The 19,190-nt window shown below is 39.1% G+C and overlaps 1 protein-coding gene across 2 annotated transcripts in view; it reads left to right on the forward strand.

Moving 5' to 3' along the window:
* Window positions 1–19,190, forward strand: part of GSK3B (glycogen synthase kinase 3 beta) — a 153,040-nt gene that overhangs the window by 103,793 nt on the left and 30,057 nt on the right. For both annotated transcript variants that reach the window (XM_074897172.1, XM_074897181.1), the window contains exons 6-7: window positions 995–1,101; window positions 10,249–10,346. In XM_074897172.1, coding sequence (XP_074753273.1) covers window positions 995–1,101; window positions 10,249–10,346 — 205 coding nt within the window. The remainder of the gene's footprint in view (window positions 1–994; window positions 1,102–10,248; window positions 10,347–19,190) is intronic.

The following is a 19,190-nucleotide window of genomic DNA, read 5'->3' on the forward strand; positions in this document are numbered from 1 at the left end:
ACAGCAATTTTGGGAATCCACACTGAGACAGGAGAGAGATTTCTCCCTGGGAAAATTCAGTCTTTAGATTGTGCTATAACTTTGCAGACTAAAATAGTTAAGGCATATGTGTGAGAGGTCATGGAAGCTGCTGTTGCTAAATTTGCTTGCCCGTAGCGATTGGGAATGTCAGATGGTGGTTATTCAAGCAGTGCATGGTCATGCCTGGTGGCTCGAAATCTCCTCAGCTCTACCTCACCGGTGTTGGAGCAAAATAGGAATCACATTGAAACTCCAAAGTAACAATGCATTAAAAGGTGGTAGTTCCTCTGCGTTAACAGTGGGAATTTGTTAATTGTAACTTCTATATAGAAAACAAAAAACTTGAGACTTTTGTTTTCTTAAATTCTTCCAAAAGTGGTGGTTGGGGTAATGCTGTAGGTTACATCCTTTGTGGCTGATCTCTTGTGGTAGTATGAATAAAGCCTTCATGTTAATCATGAACCATTAACATTTGACTACAATGTCAAAGGGTTTTTTTGTTTGTCTCTTCATACCTCTTTTGCCTCATACCACACTCCCTTAAACAGCAAAGAGCCAGAATATTCAGATGGCAATTAAAAAAAATAAATACTCTCAGTTCTGGTGAGTATCCAGAGCTTTTGAACCTTAAAAGGTAACTGTGTTTGACTTAACTGTATTCTGTTCTCTTTTTCTTTGTAAACAAACCTTTGTACCTGGTAAAAGATAACTGCCATCCAAAAATCTGAGCCTATTTATCACCTAGATTGTAGTCAGAATTTCCTTTGGTAGGTCCAGTATAAGGTAGCTGCTTGATGGATTGGACTGATCTCATAGTAAATCACTGAGTCTGTGGCTTGCATCAGCTTAGAAGAACATGGTACTTTAGCATTTAGAAATTGGGGGTGGGTGAAGAGTGCCAAAGCTTGATGGTGGGTCTGCACTGCAATATTGTAAAAGTATTAGAAAGATTATTGTTTTGTTTCCTTTTCAGTGCAAAACAGCTGGTTCGTGGAGAACCTAATGTCTCATACATCTGCTCTCGGTACTACAGGGCACCAGAGTTGATCTTTGGAGCCACCGATTATACCTCCAGTATAGGTATGTATGTGTATTTGTTAAAAATCTATACCAACTGCATGAATGTTTATTCTGTAATTAAGTGTAAAGGTTTCCAGAGATCTCAGATATAATGCCCAAAGGCAGAATTTTATTGTAAATGGTCAGGTACCAATTCTTAACAAAATACACACATTTTGTAGACAGCTGCTGTGATTTCGACAGCAGCTTTTGATATTTCAGTGTAAATTATATTAGGAAAGGGGCTTCTTTAATGTATGGAGAGAGATCTGATTTCAAGAAAAAAAAAAAAACAGGTAATTTTGCCATTTAGTTTAAAAGTAGGTGTGAGATCTCAAGTCAGAAAAGCATTTTGATGAACCTGTAAAGGTTGATTGTACAAATACCAACTACTGCTTCTGATGTGCTGTGATTTAGGCACAAATAATTCCTTAACTTGTTTACTTGGCTTTAGTAAAGATTTTTTAGTGGGAGGGAAAATGGTCTAATGATTGGCTTTAAGCTCTTGACAGTTCTAATATATTGTGTACAGCAGTCTTTCTGATTCAGCTTATTCTGTTAAGTTTTGCTGTCCTTTAGTCATTAATTTTGAACACGAAGATGACTTCTTTCTAATACCTGGCACATAGCTGTGTCATGGAAAAGTTAGGAAAGCTGGAGGGTTTGTCAGAAGACAGGGAACAGCCGCGTTTTCTTACAGTGGAGTCCTAACAATGAACAGCAAAATGAAAAATCATAAAAATGAACAGCAGTGTGTCGGCTGGTGGTGGATAATTTCTTCAGTTTTTTAGTCAAGATATTCTCTGGGCTTCTTCTGAGTGTTAGGGCTAAAGAGATTAAATTTGGCTCTCGGGTTCCCCAGTATTGTGTCTAAGCTTTTACCTTGCTTATGGACTTGAGTCTCTTAAGCAAGGTTTAATGTGTTCAAAAGGATTTGGAGATCATGATCATGTCTTGGCAAAATATGTTTATAACCAGTTAAAGTATGTTTACAGTTAGTATGTTCTAACTGGTGTTAAACTCAATGGCTGGCTGACTTGTTCCAGCTCTGCAGTTCCCTGAAAAAGAAACGTTCCTGAAGACTTACATGATCTTGCTAATTTTTTTTTCCATTAGTTATTCTTCAGTATGTACTGTAGCAACACTTGGGTATCTCCCCAGGAGGAAAAAAAAAAAAAAAAAAAAGAGGCAGGACCATAAGAAAAAGGGCAGATCTTATTTAATGGTTGGCTGCTGCCAAAAGTGGCTGCCTCAGCCCTACTTTTTCCTGCCCCTGCATACGTTAGCTTTCACAGTTTACTGTTTAATACGCCCATTCAGCTTCAACTGACAAGAGACTTTTGGTTAGGTAAACTCCCTGCTACATTAGTGAGTTGAATCATCACTGCAGTGTAGTCTAATAATCAGCAGAGCCCAGGTAAAAGCAAAGTGGCGGGAGCTGGTGAGGAGGAGGCTGATCCCGGCTGACATCTTTTTGCCAGCTGAGAGCTAATAGATTCGCTCAGCTGTGTTATCAGAGTGCACTGGGACAACTTGTTTTAGAGGATAACTGCATAAAACAAGTATTTTAGGTGTCACCAGAGGCTGCTTTATAGATAACCCTGTGAAATGTCTCTTGCTCCGACTGTATAACTGCTCTTTCACTTCTTTACAGACCCTTTTTGAAGTTGCTCTTTCTATTTTTGTTTTCTTACCTGCTGGTCTCTCAAATAGTTCTAATGAAAATAGCATTCTAAAGTGACAAGTCCATTTTTCCACTTGCCAAACCCATCATGAATTTCAGTCATTGTTTAGATTTTCTCATGCCCCCCCCCCCCCCTCCAAGCTCCTTCTCTGAAACTTGCATGTAATAGCTTGAAAATGAAGTTCAACAAATACTTCTTCATTCCTATGCTTCCCTCCCTACACTTCCTTCTCACAGAATCTTTGCATTTGGGAGCTGAAAAGTAATAAAATGCTTTCCCAAACATATTTTTCACTTTCCCAGTGTTCTGCAATATATTAGAAATTCTAGGGAATTAGTTTTGTGATGCTGCTGTTTCTAGTGGTGGTAAATGCCAGGATATTTCTTAGTTTTTGATAAATCGGCAGCAACAGCACTTAATGAGAACTCTTCCCCATTTCACATAGTGTTGCTCATCCAAACTCAACCAGCATTATTTGTACACCAACCAAACAAGGACAGATAGGTTTCCTGAGAAAGAATGAGGAAGAAACATTTAATTAAGAGTGTTTTATCCATAGCTCTAAGTACAGGGAACTGTGAAATGCTTCAATATTGTAAACATTTAAAAAAAAAAAAAGTGGCTATGCTTGTGTTTTTTGTTTTTTTCTTTAGTTCTTGAATTTCTTCTGAATTGTTAGCACAACAGCCTTTACTTGCTGTAAAGTCTTTTTCTCTATATAAGAATCCACTTGTGCATGTGGTAAGAAAAACTGAGCTTACATGTGAAGTAGGGACCTTTACTCTTTTGTTTAAATATACTATCTTAAAACTACATTAAAAATAAAATCAGTGAAGTATATGAAGCTGGAAAGTGTTTTAAGTAGAACTTTTTTGTACATTATCTGTGAGACATCCAGTTGTTTTCCTAAGGTTTTTGTGATTTGCCAGCATTACTGCAGGGCCTACGATTGTAATATGCTGCAATATAGTAAATATTGGAAGTATTTCTGAGCAAGACATGCTTTTTTAAGCCGAGGCAATGACACTGGTGGCCCAAGGCTGACAGTACAGCCAGCCTGCATCATGACGGTTTCAATAGTTAGTCATCTTCTTTAACACTAACTGGGAGTCACGTTAGGCTGTGTGGCTTCATTTACGTTGTCTTTTAACACATGAATTTGTTCTTGCAATGTTACTTGCTCTTCAGTGCAGCAAAAACTTAAGTTGGTTCCAGGATGTGTCTTCATCCTGGATGTCACAACAGAACTGTAAACTGGCTTTTAACTTCTAGGACCTTGATTATTTCATCAAAGTACATGACTTAAATTCTAACCCAAAAGATCCCTTTAAAAGTAAATCATAGCCAGGACTAGTGTTTGTTACACTTTTGTGAAGTACTGCATTAGTTCTGTATTTAAATATATATGATAGTAAGAGTAACATCAAAACACATTTACTGCAGTTAATGCCTCTGTGTGTCATTCAGCAGACCTGGGACTATTGTTAAAATAACGACCTGGGAAATTCAGGTTTTTAAATAGTCCTTGTTGCCAAATAGCTATAAATCCAGGCCCATAATAGCTCTGCTCCTTACAACTTCTAAGGTGTTTTTCAGTGGTCAAGTACCAGCATTCAAGTCACTTGGGTGCCTTCATAGCATGTCTAGGCCTTTGTGCACCTTTGACCATGAATTCTGCAAGTGTGTGCACATCCCTGAGGCTTGCTAGGATGGCATGTGGTTTTGTTCCTACAGCTGATTTTCCAGAGTATTTTTTTGCAAGCCAAGCCCTTCAGCTATGCCTTGATGGTGTTTTGGCTGAAGCTTCTTCCTTGCAGGTCTGTGTGTGTTACACCATCCCAGAGTGTGTTGCTGGCCTGCTGCTTGCTGTGCTGGTCATGGGGGTGCTGCTGTGGTGGCCCATGTTCCCCTACACAGGTGGGGGGACGAACACAGGCACTGGAACAGGGATGGGTGCAGATGTTTCTGTTGCCACGTGATCTTCTTTCATAAATAGAAGCTGTGCAGTTAAGCTTTATCTCCATAACTTACATTTTTTTTCTACTAGGTTAGGTGATGAGCAAATGGAGGGCTCACCAGAATGTGGTTGTTATTCTGGATAACAAGGTTCTGCTGGTCTTAGCACATTTTCTCTGTCACTGCACTGGTTGGAGTTGAGAGCATTCCATAGGGAACATTTATAGCCACTGGCAAGGAAAGATTGATCTGTGTGTCTGTATTGCTGGCTTCTCTTGGGGTGTCCAAAAATAAGTATCATCAAGTTATTCATTCGCTTGCCTAGTGAGTGCTAAGATGAAGGGAGAGAGTATTTCACCTCAGCAGTCTGGAGCAGAAGCTCCTCTGGAGGTGTGTGTAGTTGGGCTGTCTCAGAGTTTCTTGCGAAAGAACCATCACAAGGTGTGTCCCAAACCTGTTGCCAAGTGATGAAAAGTATTTGCCTCTGTGTCTCAGGTGACAACTTCCAATGCTGAAAATAAGCATGGGCATTAATTTACTGAACTATTCTATCACCAGTCATTGTAGTTTCATCTCTTGATTGCAGAAGTATAGATACCTGTTTATAGCTTTTGTTCCAAATACTGGAACAAGCATGGCTTTCCAAGTGTTTTTAGGTTTCAACCTTATTCTGTCTCCATAATCTGTGGATCTGTGGTGGCTTGATTTGCAAAACTTGCACCAACGTAACACAGATGCTAAAACTTTGCTCTTGTTCTGACATCCCCAGAATTGTTGAAAAACAAGCAATAATGAAAAGCACTTTGGGGCCTGGCATTTGGCAAACTACAAGCTGCTGATTTTATGGCTTCCTAGGGCTGCTTTTCTGACTCCTGATTTCTTCCCTGCTTGTTATTTCTACAGTTTCCAGAGCAACAACTTTGAGTCACCTCCAAGATGGAGGAAGTCCATCAAGATCAAGGGATAGTGAGGCAGAGATTAATAGATGGGGGAGGGGGGACGACACACACCTAGAAGGGTAAATGTATCCCGTAAAGTGTCAAGTAAAGGAAAGTTCTTCATTTGTACTAAATGGATGAGAGCAGGTTCAACTTCTGGTCTTTTCCTCCCCCCTTCATGTCCTTTAAATAACGAGTTTAGAAGAGCTAGAGCATAATACAATGAACAGTGCTCATGTCATGAAGAAGAGGGTGAGCTTTTCAGCTTTCAAAGGCAGAGCTTGAGATCACAAAAATGAAATTTGTGGACAGGGTATTCTGTCACAGACAATTGGAAATGGCCATTGCTCACTTGTCAAATTAAAGCAAAGGAGTATATTTTGGGGGTTGTCCTGCTGGATGCCTCTTCCTGAACAAAAGAGAAATTTTCCCTTTCTTAACCTTCTCTAATGCTGGAATAGCATTCAAAAGCAAAGGAATTATACAGATTATATTAGACAAGTTAATATCCACTTAACAGCTGTGAAGATGAAAAAAGTAATAAAAAATTTAAGAAAAGTTTTGTAGTATAAAAGGTTATATGAATTTGTGTGCTTAAATTAGTGCAGGTAGTTCATGTGATATTTGTATTTGTCTAAGTGTTCCTCAGTCTACAAAAGTTATGGCATTAGCTGTTATTATAATGTGTGAAAGCTGTCTGAAATAAGATTATTTGAAGGTTGCTTTTGGCTGGCAGTTGCATTTACTGTCCATGTTGTTTAGACTATATTTCAGCAAAGCTGTGAAGAAAGTAGGCTTGCCTACTTTCCTCTACTTAAAATTAATAGCTTTCAGTATTTTCTCTTAACATTTCACATTGTCCCAACTAGTTTGGCATGAAGATGATTTGTTGACCTGTTTTCTGTTAAGGTTCTCTTATTTGTTTATTAACTAGTTTAAAGCATGTGAATGATAGTGATATTTTAGCTTAATTAAATTGCACATATTAAAAAGAAATAGTTCAGAAAATGCTTCTCCTCTCATGGGCGTGGGTGGTTATACCGCAAGCTTGCTCTGAAAGATTATTAACCTGTAATAGTTAGCTGTGACTATGCTAAGGCAGAAAAGGGTCTGGGAAGGAGCAATCAAAAACTAGTATTAACTACCTTGTCGCTTCTCAAGTAACATGTCTTTAAATATAGGATCCTAGTACATTGTTTACTTCAGACTTGAGAAATGTTACCATCCAAATTTCGAAGGTAAATTTTAAAATTACAGATTCAAAGGGGGAAAAAATAAGGCCAGTGGTCCCAGAGCCAGAGTTTAGTCCTGTTGATGAAATTTATGCCATCAACCTTAAGTTTCAGCAGAGCTGAAATTTCCCAGTTTCTGCCTTATTGTAAGTTGCTCACCAGACTTGTATAAACATCTATGTAAATGGTGTTTTGTTGCCATCTCTGCTTGGAGCTGGTGAAATTAAGCCTCTGCTCTCTGGCTTTCATCGAGGATGCTTCAAGGGTTTGTTCACTTCCTTGCCCAGGGAACATTGCCCAAGTCCTAATTTGAAACTTGGTGAAATTACACTCCTGGGAAAAAAAGTTGGTGATTTTGGAATGCCTATAGCTTATTTCTGTGTGCATTTAAAGTGTTAGCAATAAAAATCAAGGAAAATTAAATAGACTTTTAACAAGGCATTAAATCACCCGATTTGGAAGATTTTACTGTTTCTGATGGATTTGTTTTATGTTTGATGGATTAAACCCATCACGAATACAGCTGGTATTTCTCAGACTTCTCCAGCTATTTCCTCATGACCTACAATCTTTCTTTTTCTTCTCTCTCCCCCTGCAATGCCCTCAACTTTCTCATATACCCTCTGCTGCTTCTGCTCGGCCTTCTTAGTTGTGGAAGGACCTGCACATCCTTCAGCTTGTTTGCAGCTGCAGTTTGGCAGGGTGGGGACAAGCCCAGCATGTCCCACAGGAACTCAGCCCTCCTCTCCTCAGCAGTCTTGCTTTCCCCACTGTTTCTACAAAACTTCTGTAATGGATTTGAGACTTGTGCCTTTCAGCCTTGTCTGAAATTGGCTGGTAGAGAGCGAAGGCATTAAGAGAAACTGGGAAAGGATAAAACTGCAGAAAGCCAACTTCATGGAGCAGCCAGACCAGAAGATTATTTAAAACAGTTTTAAAAAGTTAGTCTAATTTGAAAAAAATCATGGTAGTGTAGTTTCAGAACTTTAAAAGGAAGTGAATTGTAAATGCTGTCTTACTGTCATGTCAGCTTTGGGTTTGTGTATATTCTGTCAAATACTTTTCCTTCCATATATAATTTCTTTTTTAGTGCCAAATAAGGATTGAAGTGCTAAATAATATAGTTTTGGGGTACCACTTGTACTGTATACTCAGTGTAAAGGACAGCTTTTTCAAAATCTTCTAAGGTGTCTTTAAATAGATTTCTAAGTTACAGTACACTGCTTAGTACATTTAATCTGTTTCTTCAGTACTTCTGAAGAAATCTATGCTATCTCTTGTACTGTTGTGTAATTTCCTATAAACCCAGATTGCATGGGATGACATAAAAAGTGATTCTTTTCATCATCTTTTTGTGGGATGTGTTGGTCCAACAGCAGGAGCTGTCAGAGTCAGACATTTAGCAGCCGGATGTAATTAAATGTTCTTTACATGATGCCTCCTTCATTTGTTGTCCAAAAGATATCTTGGCACCTTGGTGGCCATATCGAATTTTATTAGATACAACTAAAAAAATCAAAAAGCATAATCTGGTATGTTTGCTTTGTTGAAATTCAAGGCTCAAACTTCCTTTTATTTCTGGTTGCTGTTTGTATTGTAAGTAGTTACTTTTTAGGATAAACCTTGATGGTGATGTTGTACTAAGGCATGACGTAAAAATGCATCCATTTGACTTAGAGGTGAATGATTTTGAAAGCTACAGTAAATGAGCAGTGCTTTTTATCTACCATATGTTCCAATTGAACTATGCCTTTCTTGAGAAGAGGAAGTATTTTTGCATAGCCCCTCTCTCTTTCACTTAGAAATGGGGAAAGGAAAAGTCTGTTCTAACTCGCAGATTATTTTGTTATCAGTCTTGAATTCCTGAAAGTTTTTTTAATTATTTTTTGCATCAGTCTCTAGCGATTGTGACAAAGCGATAATGGACTGTTTAGAGAACTGTCAGAGATGTTTTCCTCATACAGACCTTTAGCCATAACTGACAGTGTTGTGTATGTCCTGCTTCCCAATAGCATCGTTCAGATACACTTGGGGAATAAGGATCTCTGTCATAGCATGGGTCATCTTAGGTTGGAACAGGCCTGGGGAGGTAAATTCTCTGGGTTTTGAGTTGTGGTGATGCTACTGTGGAGGGCGGGTGGGGGCTGTTTGGGGCAGAGGGAGGGGAAGGTTACCTTGTAGAGGTAGGCGAGAGTTCAAAGAAAGATGGGTGGAGGGGGATTGGGTTTGTTCTTTTCCCTTTTGGGACATTACAGTATTGTAAGTTTTATAAGTCTTCCATTATTGCTTATTTTAAGTTAGATTCTATTGTAGGGTTTCAGATACACATTGAACAAATGATGACTTTCTAGAAAACCTTATAGTCAATATAGGTTTTTTGAAGAAGCAGTTATCTCTGCATCTAGGCGCAATACTTCCGCGGTGAGCAGCTTAAACTTCTGTATTTGGTATGCAGTTATGGCAGATTCCCACAAACCTCTGCCTTTGCTTCATTTGATTTTTCGTTTGAATTAACTGTGCTTCATGAAGAAAATGCTATGTTCTGTAGTACGCTTAGATACATTCTTAGGTTGCTGTTGTAGTATTTAATTGTCTTATATGTAAGAGATACACCTGTAATAGATGATGAAAATTTTCTTCATGTAGAGTAGCAGCTGCTAGTGACTACTTGTAGCATTTGGTATATGTATGAAAACTAGTTGATGACTGCTTCTGTGGATGATAGATCTGACCTGATCTATGATTTGCAGTTCTGTTATCCAGCCATGTTTGCAAATGAAATTGGAATAAAGATTTGGTCTTGATGTGACTGAGTTAAGAGAAGCTGTCTCCCAGATCCCTTAATCATCATGTGCTGCAGGATACAAGTAATACTTGCAGTGCTGGTTTATCTGCTAGTGTATATATGCTTTCAATATATGGATAAAAAATTGAGTCTGTCGAACATTCAGACACAGTAAAAACATCAGGCATTGTGGTACTTATGCATAGTTCATGATTGATGTTTAAAAACCACACAGGGTTTTGGGAAATCCTTAATTTTCAGATGGCAAATGTTCTCAGGTCTCTTCCCTACATATGTAAGTTCTAATGTCAATATATTATGGCGTTTAACATTATTTTCCAGTTCCTGTTGTCTCATGGTTTGTCTTCTAAGACTGTCCACCATTGCTTTATGTCAGGTATCTGTGTTTTCTAGATTAATGTTTAGGAGAGGAATGTGGGGGGTTTTATTTTTAGCTGTGATACATACACAATTAAACATGACAAAGAATAAAGTAGCTTAAAATTGCTGGGTTTTATATAAATGGTCTAATACGTACCTTTTACTCATACCTTTTACTTTCCCCTTTTTAGATGTGTGGTCAGCAGGCTGTGTATTGGCTGAACTGTTACTAGGACAACCAATCTTTCCAGGTGACAGTGGCGTGGATCAGTTGGTGGAAATAATCAAGGTATGGAATTTAAGTGTTGTTTTGACTGCTTTATTCCTTGGGAATCAGTGTGAAAACATAATTGTTAGAAACTTGTCAATGTACATATTCTGTCACCATTGTACAGGGTGTTGCATGTAAACTGTGTTTGAAAACACTTCTCATGTTTTTTGGAGAACTTGATAATCTTTATTTGCCCCTCTTGCAGTCATGCATAATGAGATACCATCTTTCAATTGTATAGGTCTTTTCTCTCTTAAAGAATTGCAGTTTCAGTGTGCTTGGAAATAGCACTTACATACTGAGCCAGTATTTATTAATGTGTGATTTTCATTCTTTAAGAATCTGGCTCTTTTTCCTTTGTTGCATGCAATTAGTACTTGGCTTTGAAAACAGTGCTATTAAATTTCCTTTTGCCAGATTCTTTGCATATGTAGCCACCTTCTCTTCTTGCTTCCTTCCACCTCTTTGAGGTGAAAAGTGAGAAAGGGCACTCCTTTTTGCAGATGGAGAATCAGGAAATGTAGGGCAAAGGTATCTTCCACCTGAAGAGTCTTGTTTTTCAGGTGAAAAAGACCTAATGTTGCAGAATACATAACATTTTTATATCACTTATGTCCAAACACATCTTGATTGATTTCATTTGGTAAGCTGTGAATGCTCTGTGATTCTCAAATTAGAGGCATGATAGAATAATTCATAGATTAAAGGATTGGTGTCTGACTTCCCAGCACCCTAGTCTCCCCCGCCTCCTCCAACTTCTGCAATGAAGGAAACGAGATTTCTGGAGAAAGCAGTATATTCCTCCTCTGAATCTATACTATGCACTTAAGATGGGAGTATTACAGGGGCTCAGTGCGTGCACACACCGTTTGGCTTTGCTGATTTCATCACCCCAAGAGGACTTCATTAAGAGAATCTCCTCCTTGGTTTTGCCACTTAACTGCTGCCTTGATGCATGTATATTTTTGTGGCGTGCATGTGAAAACCCCCTCAAACCCAACTACGTGGGCGTGGAAGAGTAGAACTTCCTACTTGCATCTGTGCTCTTTGCTGGAAGAGCTGGTGGTGTCTTTGTCCCCGTCCTAACGCAGTATGTGACACCAACCAAGTGGTTATCCTCATGTGTGGTGGGCTGGTGAGGCTCATTGTTTCCGTGGCCTTCTCTGTGGTCTCGATGGAGTGTGCTCTGGCCTTTCTAGGCTCTCGCCACGACTCCTCCAGCCTTTGACCATGTAAACCTAGCTGCTGTTACAGTGGGTTTCTGTCTGTCCTGCTGGAAATCCTCCAGTCAGCAACTTTCCTCTGGAGGCTTCGTGTCTCACACCTACTTCTCCTGTGACTTTCTTATATTGATTGCCTTTCTGCCCAGTGTATTTCAAGCTCAGCATATCCAAATTGGGTCAGTTTACATAGGAAGCACTAGTGGAAAATTAGAGTTGCTGTCAGAAATAGATCTTATGGTGGCACAAGTGACAGCTTTTTCCTTTTGAGAAGTGTCTTGGAGCGGTGTGCTGCTTTCTGCTACACTGCTTTTGTGAGATGTGAAGCGGTCCCTGTGAACGCTTCAGATGGCCAGAGTTCCTGAGGAGTTTGTGCAGTAACCTGTGGCATTTGCCTTCAGGTGCTTTCAAAAAGTCCTGTTTGTTTCTTGATCAGTGTCTACAATCCTGAGAAACTATATCAAACAAGTTTTTCATAAATACGGCTGTTTATGTCACAATGACAGTCCTTCCGTGGCTCAGTTAGAAATTTGAGAGTAGAGAGGCCTTATCAGCAAAACCATAGTGCTCTGCTCTACCATTGCTTTGATTTGCACAGTGTGGAAATAAAATAATCAGGAAATAGATGTCCTCTCATTATTGACATGCTTGCCAAGATTGTGGTCTGGTTCAAAGTTTGCTAGAAGCTGTTATCAGTTAGACATGATGGAAGTAACTGTGAACTGATAATTTTATAGCACTTATGTGCTTCGATTGTGATGATTCTGCTTTATTTACACTTAAGTTGTATTGAAGCAGAGGATTAATTTAATAAAATTGCTGATAGCCTATGTACCATCTGTGGTTTCTTTAAATGGCACTACCATGAGTGGTACAGTAACTTTTATTGACCAGTTCATAGCTTAATACATAGTACTAGCAAATTAATGTTACTTCTCATGACAGCCAAAGGAGTATCCAGTATAAAGGCTTGAAATTCAGTAAATTATATCCTGAGATAATTATTTTCACCTCTGCAGAAACAAATTTAAGTCATTTCTTTAAATGTGGAAAGGGGGAATATTGAATGATCAACACCACCTGTGTTGTGTTGGGCTTTTCTCATTTTCTGTTAGATGTGTAGCCCCCTATGTATAGAAATTAAGTGAAACAAATATAGAGATAATTCCATTTTATAGTAAGCCTGGTCTCTTTAATTAAAAAGTTACAGTGCTGAAACAGTATGTTTTGGGAAAGTCTGAGAGAATAAACGCTGTAAATCTTGCAGTAGTAATCACAAAAAAGGATGTTCATTGAATCGTTAAGGGAGTATGATGGAAAATGTGAGCCCGAATGGGTGGGTGCCATGAATATTTTTCTGCCTCTATATTTGTTACTGAGGCAGCATATATTCTCAAGGCACACTGGAAGAGAGAGTGAGTGCAAACTGCAGAAGAGAACTGTTTTTTGAAGCCCTTGTCTACCAAATCTCATGTTGTGAAGTTTTATATAAACTACTAAGAAAAGCCTTGACAAAAGTCTAAGGTTGAGAATACAGAGTTATAATTGAGAAAATTGCATTCAGAATCAACAGCAGTGAGAAATTGTCTAGGAAGGTGCATGAACTGGGCAATAAGGCGCTTCCCTTGTAATGCCATGCTCCCTGACAAGTATTTCTCATAGTGGGAGTAGAGGATGAACAGCATGTTTACCTCAGATTCCAAGTAATTTTTCCTCACCTTTTGAGAACGAGGAAAAAGTGGGAAGTCCTCAATTTTCCATTCTGCCTGCTGTTGGCAGGGATCTGTCCCATCTACTACACATCCCTTAAAAGTGACCAACAGTCAAATTGATTAGATCTGATTTTCAGTTCTGCAAAGAAGTCATGAAACAGTCAGCTCTTCTCCACTCCCAGCATGATGCTTAAATTCAACTTAAATTTGAAAGTTTAGCATAAAAACTGCAACCTGTGTTTATTGAGCGAGTTGGCTTCTGCAGCTTCAATGCAGTTGAAGATATATAAGCAGTTCTGCAGCAAACAAATTGGCAGAAATGTTTAAAAGTCTTGGGCACAACATGTAAAACATTAGATTATACAAGATTTCATTTAGAATAGGATTCATTTTTGAAAATACTTTTATAGATGGTGTCCACCTCTTCCATTTGTTGCCATATAATACTGCTGTTTAAAGCTTTCATCATAACAGACTTACTTTAATGCTAGCTCCAATGAGAAGCAGAGCTGTGGGATCTGCTGGTTTCAGAACAGCATTGAACTTTGTAGAAGGCTGAGGGTTGGGACCTGTGAGCTGCTGTTTGATTAGCTCAGAGTCATGCTTTTCAAATAGCTTCTTTGGAACTGCATGTCTGAAACTTACGGGCAGAGAAAATGGAGTATTTTAAACTCCCAAAAAGGGCTATGGTAAAAGAAATTTATCCACACATTTGGAAATGCATATGATTTTCATTCTTTACATTTACTTGGCTTCACTGCAAGAGAAGGCAGTTTGGAAACTTTTCAGCTGGTTCACATCAATTCAGGATGGCCGAGTCACAGTCACTCTTGTAGCATTTTAACTGAAATAAATTTTTCAGTTGTCTCTTTAGTTGCTTACTCAGTTTTGATTATTCAGAGTTCCTTTTGCAACACAGCAATTGGATGCTACATCTGGGTATGAAGATTTTGCATTAGGCTGGAGAATGACTTAAAAATGGCATCACATTAAACTAGGTCTCCCTTCTCGTGCAGTTCTTAATGACATCCCCTCAGTAGCTGTGTTCATAAGATAGAACTTCTGTGACATGTCATTTGGCACGGCTTGTCCTTCCTACATGCTCTGTGCCCAACATCCTCAGTCCCTTGCTGCATCTGAAGCATTTTTGGCTTTTGGCACATTTTGATTCACTTTCAGCAGCCTTCACATAGTTTCATTTAAAGCAGTCTTGGAAGATCTTCTTCATACAGTTGCACCTCGAGTTTCTCCAGGCCTATAGCAAACTGCTTCAAAAAACTGTGCTCCTCTAGAACCACAGCATCACGTTTGTGAGAATTAAAACACAGTCCCCTTCTTTTTAGGTTCTTTTTCGCTTGTTCCTGTTTCTTTAAAGACAGTCTTTCCAGATGTTCTCAAGCTGGCGGGGAATGAGACATCTTTGACCACTTACCCCTGACAAAATGATATTTGATATGGGGAAATACTGTCTTGGAGCTTCAGCTGAAGAAATTATTTAACCCAAGTACGTTCTTGAATACTTACACTATTACAGGAGAGAAATCATGTGCTGTGCTTTTTCCAAAGTTTGGTGACTCTTCCTCCTTATTTTTAGCTCTTGCTAGCTATTCCAAATGTTAGGTTATCGCATCGCTGGGAATATCTCAAGTTGGTAACCTGATATGTTCATTAAAATTCATGCCCCTACTGGCTTTCGAGTGACATCTCCTTCAGAAATGTGCTTAGTTTCTGAAGCAGGAATGGTGGCAGTGTGGATTTCATCAGTGATTGCGTAAAGAAATTACGTATGAGTAAACGCTACACCTCGGAGCAGTCATATAGTCCTGTCCCTAATGGCAGGGTGAAAACTCCTCCTTTCAGCAGCCCAGAAGGGTTGCAGTTGCCATTTCTCTATTTAAAATGCACCATGCAAGTGGGAGACCGCTGACTGCAGCTCAAAAGGAGCTCTTAGACCACAAGACCCATTTTTTTTTTTATTATTTTTATTTTTTTTTTATTATTTTTTTTTTGAGATGTGGTCAGGGCAGACTCCGTTAAGTCTCCGGCCCTGTGCACGCAGTTTGCAGTGCAGCAGTGGTGTCTGCAGGACTGCTGTGCCCTCTGAGAAAGTTTGGGAGGTTGGGAACATTCCTGCTTTCCCAGCTCTACAGCACCCCAAAACCATTAAGGGAGAATTGGCTGGGCATCCCTCCCCAAACTAAAACATCTTCAACCACAGTTCCTGCAGACAGTAGATACTCTTTATTCCCCTTGCAAAAAGGAATCTCAGAAGTGTAATGATTTTGTTTCTAAGATAATTATATCTTCTGAAAGGTTCTCTTTAGTACCTTCCCTCTATTTCCTCAAAATTGGAAAAAAATAATCATCTCTGTCAGAAGAATGAAGCAGCAATAATTATCTGAGCAGCCCTGGGACACAGGGAAGACAGCATCTGCCAATCTGCCTTGTGTTGTCTTTACCAGAAATACTTTTTCCATATGCTATGATCTAGAGTATGAGATGCATCAACTAACTTGTGAAAACTGCAAAAAAGGGTTGTGGGTTTTTTTTCCTGTTTGTTTTGGGTGTTTTGGTTCCTACTGGACTGCGTGATTATTTTTTGCACCAAAATTGTCATTTTATGGTCATTTAGGAGAAATAATAAAATTGTCTTCCTGTAGTTTTCCAGGTTAGAGGGGGCAAGAGGACAAGAAAATGCATTAAAAGATGAGCTCAATAGTATCAGGAATCCTATCCATGTGTAACTTTTCGGTCTCTGACAGTTTTACTGAGCCAAATGCTAAGTATAGACTGCAATTATAATATATGTCTCATGCTCAAATGTCAAGATACTATTTTGGGCTCAGTTTTTGAAATAAATTCAGTTGCAGTAGTTAATGGGGAGAGAGGAGCCATCCCTTCCAGGAGAATAAGCAGTAGGAGAGCGAGTTGTATTTTATTGGATGTGGTCTTGTGCTGAGGACCTGCCTGCATCTGACCCAGGCTTTCACATGGGTCCTCTCTCCTCACCCCGTGTCCCCCTGCATTGTAACTTGGCTGTTCCCGTGCCTCACGTAATTCGGCACTTCCAGTGCTTGCAGGCAAACAGTGGAAAAAAAAAAAAAAAAAAAAAAAAAAAGTTGATGAACAATTATATTCATGTCAGTGGTGACAATGGGTTTCTTCCTATTCCTGACGTATAGCTGTTCTTGTGTTTGCGAATAGAAGAAATCTCTATATTTAGTTGGCTTTTGTTTGACAAAAGAGTGTTTTTGAAAGAAAATGTGTATGAAATGGGTAAGTTACTTTATTTTCTACCACAGACCTCTTGAAATATTATTTCAAAGCTGACCTGTGTTTACTGCTTGAGATGCCTGCACTGTGAATTTTTTAAATAACTATTTGGCACACCTCTCAACTTTCTGAAGAGGTGTAGACATGTTTGCAGAAGTATTAATTATGATATCTGGTAAGCCGTACACACCAGACTTTCTAGAGCATATTTCCATGTACACTTGTGTGCGTTTTCCTAAGGAGGATCACTATACTGCTGTAACCACAGCTTTCTAGAGGTTTCTCATTTAAATAACCACCTTCTCCCCTCTCTGGTTCAGTCATTACCAGTCGGAGCTTCTGAACCCTCAGTGTCCCTATGCTTTTACCTGATTTTTGTATTTTGGTGAAGGTTTAGCAGTAACAATGGTTGTCCGAAAGGGCCTTTATTCCACTGGGGTTTGTTGAGACCTTTGCAGTTTCCTCTTCCTCTGGTGTTGCCACATTGCAGGTTTGGTCATAAACAAATCAGTGCAGTTTTGCATGGTGAAGCCAGGTGTGGGCGGCAGCTGTCTACTGTACTGGGGTATAACTAAGGTGTCTTTTGGAGCTGAGTATCATTCATCTTTTTCTTCTATGAAAACTTCATTGCAAAAACATAAAAAGATCTTTGTGCTGTTTGTAAGTAAATTCAGGGTTTATTTCAGGTTCATAAATCTCCCCTTCTTGTTTGGTGAGGTTAACATTATTGGGAGCCTGTAGCTCTTCTTTTAATTGCTTGAGATACATACCATTACCCTGCCTTCATGAACCCTATTGCTCAAATAAAAATTTTTTTGGGAGCTTCATCTATTACAGATAAATGTCAAGGAAAAACTTTCCAGAAAATACTTGTGAAACCTGTTGTGTTCAATTTTTGTCTTAAGAGAATAGGAGCAATGTCTATCTTCTCATTCTTTAGTTAATCTTAGTAGATAATGTTTCTTTATTTTTAAGTGGTGATGACAGTTGAGAATGAAGAGCAAGACTAGTTGACCTGTTGTCTTCACTATCAAGAAGATCCCTTGTAGTCACATGTAGACCCCTTTCATTCAAAAGTTTAGTCTTCATTCTAGACAGAGTTGATTCCATCAGACAACTATATTTTTATTATTCTAGCACTTACTCTGATCTGGTTCTCTTTTTTTTCCTTTGTTTTTGTTTAAAAAACACCCAACTTTTTCCTTGACAATCTCACTTTTCATAAGAGTGTTCCCAAGAAGTAGAATAGTATGTGCTACTGTGCATGGACCTGGATAATTTAGAATTGGACCTTGTATTTCTTTAAAAGTCTCTGACCTTTGCAAGATCAGGGGAGGTCTTATAAGTGTACAGAAATTCTGAGGGGAATGTGCAGAAAAGAGGAGCCAGACTCTGGCATCCCATAACAGAACAAGAGGCAATGGGCACAAACTAAAAGATGTGAAATTCAATCTGAAGACAAGTAAATGGCTTTTACTGTGATGATGGTCAAACACTGGAACCTGTTGCCCAGAGAGGTTGTGGAGTGTCCATCCTTGGAGATACAGGGAAGCCATCTGGACATGGTCTTGGGCAACTGCCTCTTGCTGGCACTGCTTGTGCAGTGGGGTTGGACCAGATGACCTCCAGAGGTCCCTCCCAACCTCAACCATTCTGTGAAATCTCTCCCCAAGGAACATCTGCTCCATAGTACTTTCAGTTGGTATAGCAAGAGCAGCTGTTTCATGGAGTAATTCTGCCAAACATGTGCGAAGTAATTTATGCTTCTCCTTTGCATTTCAACCGGAAAGAGCAGTCACATACATGACTTTCTTTAAAAGAAGAGGTTTGCCCAAGTTTTGCAATAGCTTAAATGATTGCTGTTACTCACCAAGGTTACTTGAGTGTATTCCTAATATACTGAAAACTCCGTGTGAATCAGTGAAGTACAATTTCAAAATCACATAGCAAACTGCATTGGGGGGTGGGGAGAGGTCCACTACAGGACCTCTTCCAGATATGTCAGGTACTGGTACAATTTTACAGTTTATCCCTTTATTCATTCCACACTCTGGATTGTGATTTGAATTTGATATACAGTCTTTAAAACTTCCATTCTTATTCCTGTCTACTTTCCTTTCCTCTTTGTTTTTTGTTGAATTTGGTTTGTTTTGGTTTTTTGCTTTGATCTGGCTTCACTACAAATTGAAAGCACAATCTGACTTTACAATCTAGAGAGAACAAAGTAAATACATGACTGGCTAATATAAGTCACTTTTCCTTTTGTACAGTTATTTTGTGTGTCAAAGGCTGCTATGTAACTGAAAGGTCAGGCAATCCTTTCTTTCAGCTAGCATGATCCCTCTTCAGTACCTTATTTTCCAAGCATTCATGAGACCTTAAGCGCTGTTGCTTAGATGCCTGTTGCTTGAGTTGCTCCCCCCCTATCATCTGGAGTTACAGCTGTGTTTTTAGTGAAATGTATGAATAGACATTGTCCGTGGGCCCTTCTGTGAGATTGTCCTTGCTTATCTAATCTGAATTCTCTCTGATGCTATAGGCAGTCTTTAAATAAAGATACTTGCACTGTGTAGGCTCCTGTTCTGAGCAGCCTTGGCAACTGAGCCAATTTGCTGAATTTTGGCTATATATATTTAAAAAAAAATCTCCTCTTTGCC

Source organism: Athene noctua, chromosome 1 (assembly GCF_965140245.1).
Source record: "Athene noctua chromosome 1, bAthNoc1.hap1.1, whole genome shotgun sequence".
Taxonomy (NCBI): domain Eukaryota; kingdom Metazoa; phylum Chordata; class Aves; order Strigiformes; family Strigidae; genus Athene; species Athene noctua.